General features: G+C 39.6%; 4 protein-coding genes across 4 annotated transcripts; 3 read left to right on the top strand and 1 right to left on the bottom strand.

Annotated features, from left to right (window-relative positions):
* Positions 1-850: 850 nt before the first annotated feature.
* MELLADRAFT_123530 (uncharacterized protein) lies at positions 851-1,832 on the top strand (the record flags this gene model as incomplete). The annotated part of the gene is made up of 4 exons (XM_007404521.1): positions 851-905; positions 999-1,046; positions 1,121-1,137; positions 1,264-1,832. The coding sequence occupies one exon, from the start codon at positions 1,281-1,283 to the stop codon at positions 1,602-1,604; it is 324 nt and encodes a 107-aa protein (XP_007404583.1).
* A 1,659-nt stretch (positions 1,833-3,491) lies between these two features.
* MELLADRAFT_102036 (uncharacterized protein) lies at positions 3,492-3,815 on the top strand (the record flags this gene model as incomplete). Its single annotated transcript, XM_007404522.1, has 1 exon — positions 3,492-3,815. The coding sequence occupies one exon, from the start codon at positions 3,492-3,494 to the stop codon at positions 3,813-3,815; it is 324 nt and encodes a 107-aa protein (XP_007404584.1).
* Positions 3,816-5,180: 1,365 nt separating this feature from the next.
* Positions 5,181-7,038, bottom strand: MELLADRAFT_89331 (uncharacterized protein; the record flags this gene model as incomplete). The annotated part of the gene is made up of 7 exons (XM_007404404.1): positions 5,181-5,902; positions 5,973-6,146; positions 6,219-6,311; positions 6,394-6,459; positions 6,546-6,726; positions 6,806-6,967; positions 7,036-7,038. The coding sequence occupies 7 exons, from the start codon at positions 7,036-7,038 to the stop codon at positions 5,181-5,183; spliced, it is 1,401 nt and encodes a 466-aa protein (XP_007404466.1).
* Positions 7,039-7,247: 209 nt separating this feature from the next.
* On the top strand, positions 7,248-10,072 carry MELLADRAFT_46695 (uncharacterized protein; the record flags this gene model as incomplete). Its single annotated transcript, XM_007404523.1, has 6 exons — positions 7,248-7,508; positions 7,597-8,105; positions 8,184-8,235; positions 8,331-8,436; positions 8,512-9,593; positions 9,692-10,072. 5 exons carry the CDS (start codon positions 7,831-7,833, stop codon positions 10,070-10,072), a joined length of 1,896 nt encoding a protein of 631 aa, XP_007404585.1.
* Between the last annotated feature and the right edge of the window lie 4,088 nt (positions 10,073-14,160).

Genomic DNA, 14,160 nt, shown 5'->3' with positions numbered 1-14,160 from the left:
GAAGAAGCACAAGAATCTACAGTCCTGTTTTGGGATTGGGGCATGAGGTATGGTTGAGTGTAGAAGGAATTCTATTTTTCCTCTACTAAATTTCAAAACCTACCACACCAAAAATCCAACCTATCACCCAAGTCCCTCGTGCCTCAGAAACGACTTGTTGTTAATAAATCTGAGGCACAATTGGACTTGGTTAAGTTTGAGATTGGGTAATGTGAATCTTGTGTCATATTCCTGGACCCTCCCCACATCTAGATTTGATTGATTGAACATCAGACCCCTTCCATTATCAGCTCAAAAGTCATGACCTGGGTTAACAGACCCCTGGACTTGATTATTCACAAGAACTGGACCCTTAACAAAGCTTAAGTATTCTGAGGGAATCCACATTTCACTGCTGCTCTTGAAAATTTTACAACTCAATGAATCAAAGACTTGGACTTGTGATTCTGCTTTTTCACAATCAGTTTTCCTCTCTCTACACAAGGTGTGCAATGGGTGCAACTGTGTTTGTGCAGCAGGTGCAATGGTCATTTATGTTACATGCAGTTGATTACAATGGAACATTTCTTTGTAGTATTGTCACAAAATTTGTCTGGTGCATATCATACGGAGCCAATAAATCAACATCAGATAAGCTTTGTTTCAGACATGTGGACCCCATTTTGTTGACAAGAAAAACTAAGGATTTATTTCAACTGGTCCCTGGATATCATGGCATGATATTGATCTGTACACCAAAACCCCTCAAGTGTTTCAGCTGAGAACCCCTTCCAAATTCCCTTGAACATAGAAAAATAGGGACTAGAAAAAAATTATAAGAACCATCCACTTTCAAGAGGTTTCTCCCATTGTCCTCTTCAATTAGACATATTGAGTTGATATCTTTGGGATAGCTACTGATAATGTGAACCCTTTTTTTAATAGAATTCAGATTATCCTCTTCATCTTATGTTGTCCTTCTGATCCTGACCATCCATTCACATACTTCTGCTTGTTAGATCTTGTGGGATATACTTACTTGGAGCCACATAGTTTTCAGACTCTAGGTGAGCCCTCATTCTTTTGTACACCACCTCAGAATTGGTCATCTGATTATACACTGACATAGGATAACACTTAGATTCAGGATAACAACAAGTTGAGAACATCTTACCCTTTTATTTTTGTTCCCAATGCCTTTTCCATTGTCCTGGTCTCAGTTTTATCATTCTAACTCTAGGTGTATGAGAGCTGACATTATCTGGCCCCAAATTACTCATCTAGTCACCATCACCTACAACATGAAGTTGGTACTATCACCCAAATTCTTGGCAATTGGCTTCATGTTAATTTGTGCATCTCAAGTCATTTTTAGTATGGAAGATGTTTTTGTCACACTTGCTCCTGGTGAAGAATATGATGGTATTACCTGGATTTCTCCACCAGGAGGAAAAGGTGGAACATTGTCCAATCCCAGGGGCCAAAAAATAGAAATACAACCAGTAAAAAATCATATCCCTCCTTTGAAGACTACTGAAACACAACAGTACATCCCGCGCAACTTCATACATCCTAAAGATAGGGGTATTTTTTTCAGGATTGAGACAACTGGTGATCAACAATAAGATTGAAAAAAACAAGTATCCACACCCATTTTTCTCACTTCAATTGTTGTTCTATGTTTATGTATTGGAGGCTCAATCATTGGAGAGCTAGAAATCAAACCATTTCACTCTTTTTGTCTATGAATTTTCTCTCAAATACATGCATAAACTTGAGAATTTGTGCAATACGTGTGTTTGTTCTATGAAATGGAAGAGTCTTGTTTTTACTCTTGAAAATATATATGATGTCCTGCTCTCTGATGTTGAATTGTTGTTGGAAGATCAGGATCAGCTGATATAAAGCCCTCAGGACCATCATTCTATCAAAAAACTTTCCATTCCCTAACTTGCTACCTGTAGCTAAAAGGTAGTTTGTTAGAAGGGATTGTATGCTCTACACATCTCTAGGACTATCAAATAGTCTCACGTCCGCCCTACTGGTGCAATCCTTACATTCAAGTCAAGATCGGGCAGGTTGGGGGTAGCAGGGGCCCCGGCCCGGGCCTTGGTTTCCTGAAACCAAGAAGCCCCAAGGTTTGGTTTTTGTGAACCAACCTTGCCTGGCTGGGGTCCTCCATTGGGTCGGAGGGTGGGACAATCTTTCTATTACTTACTCTTTCTTTGACGGGTGGGTGGGTGGTCAAACAAAAAACTGGGCGCTCAGAGATCTGGATCTCTTGAGCTATGATGAAGATGGACTTGCGACGAGATGATCTAGTCTTCTACCAGCTAGATCTGGGAGGTAAGGAAAAGCGTGAGGAGAAAAACTTTTCCTGCGGCGCACTGCTAAGTACCCTGACCTCCATTGGGGCTTAAGCCTTGTGGGTATCTCCTGCTACTACCTCCCGCGGTCGCCGCAAGTCTTCATGGACCCACAAACCACCTGTGTTATGGTGGTTCTCTCAATCCTTGGTAATTTCTGAGAATCACATGAAATTCAAAGTTTGGATATGGCAGTCCATAGTTTCTTACAAGGGCATCAAACCTAAGAGACAAAATCAATAATTGGTAAGAAATTGACTGATCCACTACTAAATATTGATGTGTTCTCCATCCTACATATGTATGAAATTTGAACACATGTGGTTTTATTATTCTTCTTGCCCAGTCCAACATTCCACACTTTTAGACACCAGCAACTATATATGAGGTGTGCAATGGGTGCCACTTTCTTTGTGCACAGGTGCAATGGTCATTTATGTTGAAATCAGTTGATTGCAATGGCTCAACATTTCCTTGTAGTATAATCACAAAATTACAGTCTTATTCAAATCATACAGAACCAAGCAATCAACATCAGATAAGCTTTGTTTCAAACATGTGCACTACATTTTTTTACAAGAAAATTGAGACTTGGTTTCAACTTGATATAATGTCATGCTACATGATCTGTCTACCAAAACCCCTGGTTTCAGCTGATATACAATTCTGACTTCACTTGAAGATAAAAAGATGGGAACTAGCAAAAACTGATGTAAGAACCATCCGGTTTCAAGAAATTTTCTCACCTTGTCTTCAGTTGATAATTGGAATAGCTATTGATAATGTGAACCCTTCTTTCCATAGAATGCATATTTGTCTTTCCATCTTACCTTTTCCTTCTGATCCTGACCATACCTTCACATACTTCTTTTTTTTAGAGCTTGTGGGATATATTTTATTGGAGCCACATATTTGTCAGACTCTAGGTAAGCCCTCACTTCTATGTACATCATGTTGGGAATTTCATCTGCTCATATACCATTACTGACATGGTACAACACCTAGATTAAGGATAACAACAAGTTGAGAACCTCTTACTGTTTTATTTTTGTTCCAAATGCCTTTTCCATTGTCCTGGTCTCAATTTAATAAATATATGAGCGCTGACATGATTTGGCCCTGAATCATTCATACAGTCACTACATCATGAAATTGGTAATATCACCCAAATTCTTGACAATTGGCTTCATGTTAATTTGTGCAGCTCAAGTCATTGTTAGTATGGAAGGTGATCTTGTTAAACTTGCTCCTGGTGGAGAATATAATGGTATTACCTGGACTTATGAAGAAGGTGGAAAAGGTGGAACATTGTCTAATCCCAGGGGCCAAAAATTACAAATACACGCAGCAGCACCTAATATGGCTCCATTGACAACTTCTTCAAAACAACAGTACCTCCCACATCAATTTTTAGATGATGAAGATAAGGGTATTATATTTAGGATTGGAACGATTGGCAATCATCAATAAAATTCAAAATAAGTATTCATGCCCATTTTTCATCGCTCCAATTGTTGTTCTCTGTTTTTGTATTGGAGACTCCGCATCATTATAGAGCCAGGATTTAAACCCCTTTGCTCTTCGGTGTCTGTGAATTTTTCTAAAATACATATATAAAAACTCAACAACTTGGTCAAAACAGGTGTTTGTTCTATTGAATGGGATAGTCTTGTTTTTATTTTTGAAAATGTATGTCCTGCTCTCTAGGGATGAATTGTTGTTGGAAGATCAGGGCCAGCTGAGAGACAGCCCTGAGGACCATCATTCTGTTGAACATCTTTCCTTTGCAACTTCTGAGAGTCACATGCAATATGAAAGTTTGGATACAAGGGTCCATAATTGCTTACAAGGGCCTCAATATCATCATGTAATTCAGTAATGCATTAGATGGGTATACAAAAAAATAAAGGTATTCAAACTTAAGCACATACAATCAATCACAAGGGTACCCAGAATGTAGACAAATGTTGTACATTAATGATAAGGGTGTTGTTATTAAGATCTAAAGGAACACCCAAAAATGTAATCAAGAGCAAGGCACAAAGATATGCCATTGTGCCATTGATCAGAAGAAATAGTGGCCTGTATTTTAACATCAAACTGCCTGTTCATTCCATGATCTGCATCTCACACTGAAGATGCGAGCTTGCTAGCAGCAATCAAAAGTTGGTACTAACCTGAGTGTACTTCATCAGATATAAATCATCCAAGGTGTTGAATAAGTCAAGACTTGCTGGCATTAGTAATAGCTGGGTGGGGAAGGTGCAGATCCACAAATGCATTCACATTTGAAAAAACACAACCAAAAAATTGATATAATAGAAAGGCTCTCTGTCACAATAAAACCAAAAGGATTTGAGGGTTCCGGGTTCCAGTGCCAGCCTACAGAGCCTGTATGTAGCTTCCATGAGGGGGTTTTAAGTGATGGGGTGTCAACAAGACATAGCATATAGGCAGTAAACCTTGAACTATATAAAAGTACTTCAATACCTCCAAGAGAATATCATGTACATCCTGAAGTACCATTGAGCTTGTGAAGTGGATGACCTTTATTACCTTTGTTCATGGGATGTCAAAGAGTTTGATTGACAGACTGAAGGAGTTGCAGTGTCCTCAAAAATCCTGCTTCCTCAGATATGTTGTTTGATGATAATTTATCAACTGCCAAAAAACACCTGGACAACTGGATGATGTTAGAATTGGATTCCCATGATGATACAATTGGGTGATACGGAGTGATCTGTTTTTGTCGCTTATTGACAAAATGCATTCATTTATAAAACCCACAAGACCAACATGTCAAAAAACGTGGGCGCTGGCTGGATGAGCCCAATGTCAACAATGAGTATCATTGTGTCCCACTGACTCGTATAGGACCCATCTCCTCTTCAACAGGTCTTCTGAGCTCAAGGCCCCTTCTCGGTCGTTTTGATCTTGCGTAGAGTCATGAGCTCGTTTAAATCCAGTTGATAAAATATTATGCTGGTCTTCCATTGACTCATCAGGACATGGCCTGAGGGGCTCAGTGGCAGACGGACCGAGTGAGCCAGCGTCTGGAGGGAAGCAGACCAAAGTCCAACTAGTCAGTCCGGCGTCAATCCCACGTTCAGGACCTTTCATAACGCCTTTGCCATTCTTTTGACGCTTTCGAGACTGCGAAGAGTTTGGAGCTGGAATCTCTTTTGGTCGGTCCATTTGTTTACGATTGAGGAAAGAAAATGGGGCCAAAGGTGCCGTGTGGCCAGTGATAGAGCAGGACTGATAGGTGTTGATTAAATCGAGGGTAAATTGATAAACTTTAATTGGATGAAAGAACCCAACAGCTGAGATGGTCTCTATAGGTGTCATAGGGCAATCCGTTGGATATGAGTCGGAAGTCGAAAAGTTTGCAGCTCCTAGGTGTTCGAAAAGATCTAAGAGGTCATCTTCAGATCCGAAATTCCTCGCCGGATGCCAAGGAGATGGAAAAGGGTTTCGGGTATGTGAAAGACTAGAATGACATTGATGGACTTGGGTTATGGTCGGGTTGAGAGGTAGGTCGATCTCTTTCAATTCGCCTGTAAAGCCGCCATTAGTGACAGTGAAGTCAGACAGAGGCAGTAGCGGGGATAACCAAATTTTCTCAACCTTTCTCATTGACCCATACCATCATGACTTCCCATTTTCGTTCTGTGACCGTAACTTCAGGAATCATCCAACCGCTAAAGACATTACTGGGAAAACACTTGAGACGATCGCGAGTCCGATCATAACCTTTCTGTCCCGACCTCATAGTTTGATCTCGCATGTCGATCTCAACCACTGTATGTCAGGCAGGTGATCAAATGAGAATCTTGAATAAAGGTCAAAGAAGTCAACCGAATGAGGATTTACCATAATACTGTCGACGAGGGCCGAATTTCGAAGGCCTTCCTGGAAGTCCAAGGGTCTCGTACGTGGATCGATTGAGTCTCATATGGATTTTCCCTGGTCAGATTTATGGACATCAAAAGATGATCAGCTCAAAGAAGATGAAGATCGAGGAATGACAAGTAAGCTTGATGCGAACCATATCCATCGACAGCAAAAACATCATCACCAGGAACTGAGGATTTCGATAAGGCGATCAGACTACCTGATCGATAATCAGAAAAATGGTAAACTCTCAGTTAGACAGCTTGAATGATTGATAATCTGAATCTGGGTAAGGCGCCATCTGACCAGATCGGAGGTAGGTTTGAGCTACGCCTGGTTCCATGAGAAGTGATAGATGAAATCCAGTGAAGCGTTGATATGCGTCCATTTTTGATATATTTTTGATCATGGGATTCGAAGTCATTGAGGGACATTCGCCAGAATCATTCGAAAAAGAGGAATCGGGCTTTGGAAGGATGATATCGAGCTGTTTGATGAATAAAGAATTGACATCAGTTATGGAAGGATAGATACAATGGTATAATGGAAATAGTCTGATACTTAACTTGAGAAGTGAAAGGATGTCGACCTATAGTTTGCCATGGTCTAGGTAATGAAATGGAAAAGGGAGTTGAAGGATTAGATTTTGGAAGATAGAGTTGATGATCAGATGTGATGAAAAGGTGATCTCTAGGTAATTCTGGTTTGTGAGGTTTTTTATGATGACTCTAGGAAGAAAGAAAGAAAGTGGTTAGTGTTGGTCTGACTCGAGTTGAATGTAGTTGAAGATACTCACCATTTTGGTATCTATCAATGTTTTTCAGATGAAGTTGTCAAAATTTCCGATCCACCAAATGGTATAGAGATCCCTCTATATAGCCATACCACACAGTGTTAAAGTATTGTATGTATTATCACGTGACTTTCCACCATGTGTAATTTGAAAAAAGTTGATCAACCAACTTTTGAAAACTTCAACTTGAACCTTTAACTTGCAAAAAACCAAAACAAAATGGCCGACTTAATCTTCAACTTTGATACCAATTCAAATTCAAATCAAACCATCACATCATCAATCAAATCTACACCTGGAAATTGGACTCATAAACTTAAACAGAAACGTAAAGCTAAACTAATCAACAAAAAACATAATAAATCAACCGAAACTCAATCAAATCAAATCATCAATGAAGAACCTACAAATTATCATGAACCAACGATCAATCATAAACATTCTTTGGATTCGAGAACAAATGACGATCCAGTTCCAGTTACTTTAAATATCCTCAAGATTGTCCAATTTGATTATCATCATATTGACCCATTGATTTGGATGGTTCTGTAATGTATCGTGATCAGGAAAGAGACTACGACAAAATCTCATAAAGAATCAACAAATCCCCCCAACAAACTTCAATACATTTCCTCATTATTCTCATCGATTATCATTCCGACAATCTCGAATTCCGAATCTGAAGAACCTGTAACACTTTACGCACCTTCAAATGCTTCATTATCAGAAATCCAGATCACTTCATCATCTTTAAATTTACATCCCCAAATCAGTCAACATATCTCAACTCATTCAAAGATGGGACCCATCACTTCACCTACTGGCATTCAATCGATTTCTTGGCCTCTTTTAACTTCTTCTATTAATCCTTTGACTAGAGATGTTATTATTCAAAGTCAAACTGGTAGTGGAAAAACTTTAGCTTATTTAGTACCTATCATTCAAGACCTACTTTGTTTGTCTACTTCAGATTCAAATAAAAGATTGACCCGAGAGATTGGAACGATGGCTATGATCTTGGTACCTACAAGAGAATTGGCAGAACAGGTGACAAATGTGGCCATCAATTTATTGTCATTTGCAAGTGCTGGTGGTCCAAAGGATGTATCCGAGGATCAAGAAGTAGAACCTTGTGATGATGATGATACAAGTAAAACCCCTAAACTTAATCCACGGTGGCTTGTTCCAGGAACCGTTCATGGTGTAAGCTTTTTCTGATTTTCTCTTTCATCATCTAATGATCTGGCTTACGTGAGTTTGACTAGATCCTTTTTTATATGACACGATGATCTTCACAGGGAACCAATCGAACGCACGAGAAAGCTAGGTTACGACGTGGTGTACCTTTACTTGTCTGTACACCAGGAAGGTTATTGGATCATCTTGAAAAAACTGCAGCCCTTCGTATTGCCGGTGATCCTCCGCGACCGAAAGAAAACCCAGACAAAAACCCTAATAAGCAACCATTAGGTGAACCAGGCGGGGATCAATCTTCGGATCCTAATTTGAGCTTACGGTGGTTGGTAGTGGATGAGGCGGATAGATTGATGGATATGGGGTTTGAAGAACAAATGAAGGGTATATTGAAACACTTGGCAGATCGTGAAACAAAGGCTATCTCATACTGGGAACGCAAAAGACAAACTATCAATCGTGCAGCTCGTCGAACAGTACTGTGTAGTGCCACAATGCCCGATGGGGTTAAGAAATTAGTCGGAATGACTCTTAACGATCCTATTTCTCTCAAGTCAGGCGAATCTAATCAAGATCAAAATCAGGCAAAAGACGATAATCCGAATGCCCCCAACACCTTCTCAGCTCCTTCTCAACTCACTCAGCATTACGTTGTGACTCCTCCGAAGCTCAGACTGGTTTCCCTTATAGCACTTTTACGTCAAATCACTTCATTAAAGCAGATACATGTCGCTGAGAAAGTCTTGGTGTTTATGAGCTGTACAGCTTCAGTCGATTTCCATTTTGAAGCGTTTGGCGGACTGACGATGTCTAGAGGACCTGAACCTGATGATGTGGTTGATTCGGAAGACAAGGATGATGCAGCTGGCACACAACCTATTCTCAAGAGCTGTCCACTCCTTCCCGGAACGAAGATATTTAGATTACATGGTAATTTAGATCTTCAAACTCGTTTATCATCACTTCAAGCCTTTTCAAAGCCAAATGCACCGGACGATAAAGCGCCATCGATTCTATTTTGTACTTCGCTAGCTGGTAGAGGTTTAGATGTACCATTCGTATCACATGTGATTCAATATGATTTACCAACTGAAGGCGGTGTAACAGAATACCTTCATAGAGTAGGACGTACAGCACGTGCAGGACAATTAGGAGAAGCTTGGAGTTTTTTATTACCTAGAGAAGAAGAATGGGTAGAATGGTGTGAAAAAGGTCAAAGTAGAGGTAGTCAAGAAGTAGTGAAGATTCAACCGATTGGAGTTGAAAACCTTTTGAAGAAAGGGTTTGGAGGGAATGAAACAGAGTGGGAAACTCGTGCTACTGATGTACAGATGGCTATTGAAAGATGGGTTGTTAAAAATTTAGATGTAAGTCAGAGTTTGATTTAAAAAGATTTCCTTCGCGGAGGAAACTGACTTTTGATTGATCGACCTTTTTTCATCTTGTTTGACTTGATTTGATTTAGAATACATCATTGGCATCTAAAGCATTTAGCTCACATATCAGAGCATATGCGACACATCCATCACAAGAAAAACATTTCTTTCATGTCAAGAGTTTACATTTAGGACATTTAGCTAAATCATTCGGATTGAGAGAAGCACCTAAACGAATTTCAGGATCATTTTCTACAGAAGATATGACCAAACCGATTAGTAAACGACAGATGAAATTAGCTAATAGAAGGAATCGAACTGCTATTATTGAAGAAGAAGAAGATGAAGAAGCGGAAGGTAATGAGAGTAGGTTTGTTAGTTTAAGTCAGTTCAAACATAAGAAAAATGGAAATACATTGAAAGGGCCATTAGTCAATGGTGCTGATGAGTTTAATATTGGAGGTTTTTGAGAAGATATTGATGAAGTAATTACCAAGAGATTGGATTCTTGATTGATTGTATTCTCAATGCTTATTATACCTTTTTTTGATGATTTGATCATGGTCAACTTCACTTGTCTTGGAATCAGTTACAATATCCCTACAGATGTATTGCCATCAGATAATACCAAATAATCATATTCCAAGATTCTTTCTGGTCTGTAGGCCAATGAACATGGAATAAGTCTCAAAAAAGTTGTATGCTCTGGTGCTGCCTCTTGGCATTTTTTTATATTTTTGAGGTTTATGGTTGTTGCTGAATAGCATTACTATCATCTCTTTTGTTGTCCAAGTTATACAATTAAATCACACAGGTTATCTTTGTATCTAACTGGTTAGCTGTATCATCAACTCGTGTGGTTTTACCAAAGTAGATCCAGATGAACCCAAACTGCCATCTCCTGTCTTCATGCTCAACTGGGTATTGGTTTGTTGTGGATTTATATTTGACATAAGTCATATAGTTTAGACAATGGATTGAAATGGAATAGATTTTTGATAAACAAATCATACCACATACATCACCACTGGGTAACTATGTGTCACATAACCAGCTTAAAAATGGTTGTGCTGTTGATCTAGTCAAAAACTTGGCTTTGAGCCACATGATGGATGGTTAGACGAACCCATCCATAGCCTGTCAAAAAGCTCAACTTTTGGGCAGAGGAAAGCTGATTGACTGGCTGGTAGCCTGACAAGAGATCAAGCAGTCTTTTGGCAAGCAGAAGACTGGCAAGAGGACTTTCTTCTTGGATAGCCAAATCCAAGGCTGTGAAATTCAAACATTAGATTTTACTTTTGCCTTCAGAGAAGTTGTTCTCCTCAAAGGGTTCCTGATCTGAATTTGTGAGGGCTCCCAGGATCTATTCATTGGTCTGGAAGCCCTTCCCAATGTTCCTCAACCTGGTTGACCTTACCAGAAGGGGCAGGGCATCAGCTCAATACAATGTTACAAAATGAGGCCTGTCTTGTATTGTGCTGCAAGTGAAATCCTAGACCAATACACTGAGTTTTATTGCAGCCACAATGGATCTCAGGACCTACCAATTGTGTTGATTTTGTTTGAAACCCAACAAAACAAAGCCAGATGGCTCCTTGACACAATTTCTTACACCTTGTCTGCAAGTAAGCTTCATTTTTGTACAAATGTGGGATACAAAGTAGAATCCAGGCACGTGCCCGGAATTATTTTGGCAGTAAATTTTGATTTTCTGGGCAAAAGTCCGGGCCCAGAATTCAAATTTACTGCAAAAAAAAACCTGGGCACAAAGCCGGGAAAATGTCCAGATCTTACTTTGTATCCCGTAAAGCTGGTACAATTGTATTGCACTGAAACTGTGTTGCAATGCACCCTCCCTCTCTCCTGGTTTTTGTGCTGTGCATGCAATGTGTTCATACACTGTTGCAAGTGTGACTACCTGCAACAGAATTGCAATGAAGTGCAATATCTTGTGTTGGTCCTTGGATGTTGGCATGGGGTGTATGGTGTGGTTATGGAGGTAATGAGAGATGTGATTGGCAGACCTGTCAAAAATTTTCAGAAATGGTCTAATGGCCACTATTGACCCATCTGACACCTTGCCATAATGCTACCCAAGCACAGGTATGGCTATGCTATACCAACCACCAAGCAAATTGGGCCTGGAGGCAGTCATTTCTGACAACAGAATTCTTGTCCCAATTACCCCATGGTGTAGATGTCTGAAACGCAAGACATGTGACCTAGCAAAAAATTTTGACAGGAGTGGCAAGATTGCAAGAGGTGGAGTATAGCTCAAGGTATCAAAATGCAGCTCTCATAAAGCACACAGGCAAATCACCACTGAGGTTCCTTTGGGAATCTTTAGGATACACAATAAATTATATACTTTTTTGCATGCACAGCATCTGACATGCATATCCTTCATGTGACCATGCCTTCTTACTAAGGGGTTGTTTTAAGGGTTCAAAACAAGGACAAGGTAGATTGCTGAAAGTTATTCATTAGACCATAAGAGCATACAATAACTCCCTCAGGGGGCCTGGTTGGATTTCAGGTACATGGAATTTCAAAAGAAGTGTGGTGTCAGCTGGCTGACAAGTCACATTCACACAGGTCAGGTTGATAAGAGTATTTCTTTCATATATACATGGTGTTGAAATTCATCAAAGATAACTTTGGAGTTATCATGTAAAGCCATGATGTTTGTGTAGTGACATAATCATCTTATTCATTGTGATCTTCACCCTCAGAATTTCTGTTCAAATGTAGCCCTACCCCTTAGAGATTTGTACAATGGTTGTATTGAACTAATTTCTTGTAGCTGGCCTCTGAGGGTTTGTGTGCTTAGAAATGTTGTTTTCTAGACATCACTTGGGGTATCTTTCCAATTGGCCTCAAGTCATTCAGCAACATAGTGAAGGTCTTCCAGACCATATATTTTTTGTAACAAAGAAACACTTGCCAAGTTTGTCTTCAAATCATGAAAGGTTGGCTTTGTAAATTGACTACATGATTGGCGCCCAGCTGCCACACAGGTTTGAGGAAGATATTTCTACTTTTGATGTACAGTCCCCTCCAAGTGATTTACATAATCATTCAAGTTTTGCAGCGGCGGGGCCAGGTTTTGTCCCAAACCCAATGATTACAAGTCCTAGGTGTGGGGACATGTACATCAAGAAACACTTTATCACTGCTTGCTGTTTTCTCTGATGGGTTTCCATATTTCAAATCATAATCTTCTGGGACACTGAGATTATTTTATATATCTCTGTAAGTGATTGGGGTTTTAGCAAGAACTGCTCTAGAAGAAAAATTATCTGGGTCACTTGATTCTTGGTATTCTTGTGAAGTCAACAAAGGAAAATTTGGTCCATAATTGGCCAATGAGGTGTGAGCTGTGCAACAGGATGTTGTGGGGTCACCTGAAATGGTTGACAATGGCTCAAAATGGAGTTGAGTTTAAGTTGACTTACAAAGTGAGAGGCTCTAGATTGGGTCCCAGCATAAAAGTCAATGTGATACATGCAACATTCCTCTGTGGGCCTGGTTCAAGTACAGAGTGGATGATGGCTTGAAAAGATGTTACGTAGAGCAATTAGCCAGAAAGATCTTTGGCATATTTTCCCAAAATTAGCTACAAAACTTGTTTCCTTTTGAGGGGAAGATCTGTTACATGTGAAGATACCTTCCTGGTCTCATCATAAAATTACAGTCTCATTCATTTATACAAAATCACCACCCAAAATGAGATAACTGTTGTTTCAGAAACCCAGACCCTGTTTTTTTTCACAGGAAAAATCAGTAGTTTGATTTTCCACTTGCTATCATGACACAATTATAGACCCATACCCCAAAACCACTTGCTTTGATTGAGATCTTGTTTCAACTGCTGCTCAAATAAAAAAAGACAGGGTCTAGGAAAAGATTATAAGAACCAGGTACATCCTTTCTTTCCCTGTCTTCTTCAATTAGACAAATTCAGTCAATATTTTCTGGATTGCTGTTGATAAAGTGAACCCTAATTTTTATAAAATTTCAATTTTGCTTTTCATCCTACCCTCTCTGTCTGATCCTGACCATCCATTCACATGATTCTATGATTTTAGATCTTTGTTGAGATATCTTCTTGGAATTTCATACTTCCCAGCTTCTAGGTGAGCCCTCATCTCATTGTGCAACATCTCATCATGGTTGATCTGCTTGAAGTTGGATACTTACATGGCAAATCACTTAGATTCAGGTTAAAAACAAGTTGAGAAACTCTATCCCTTTCAGTTTCTTTTTTGAGATATCTTCCTCGTCATCCAGGTGTCAGTGACTTAATAGCAACTCCACATATATGAGAACTGAAAAGATTTGACCTTACATTATCCTTCCAGTTGAAATCATCCACATCATGAACTCTCCACTATTATCTAAGTTTTTGGCAATTGGCTTCATTTTAATTTGTGGATTTCAGCACATTTTTTGCACAGGAGATGATTTTGCACTCTCTCCTGATGATGAGAAACATGGTCTTATCTGGAATGGTCCAACACAAGGAGGAGGCACATTGAGTAATCCAGAAGGCCATGTA

Source organism: Melampsora larici-populina (genome assembly GCF_000204055.1).
Source record: "Melampsora larici-populina 98AG31 unplaced genomic scaffold MELLAscaffold_2, whole genome shotgun sequence".
NCBI classification, from domain to species: Eukaryota; Fungi; Basidiomycota; class Pucciniomycetes; order Pucciniales; family Melampsoraceae; genus Melampsora; species Melampsora laricis-populina.
This window is presented reverse-complemented; position numbering and strand designations above follow the sequence as displayed.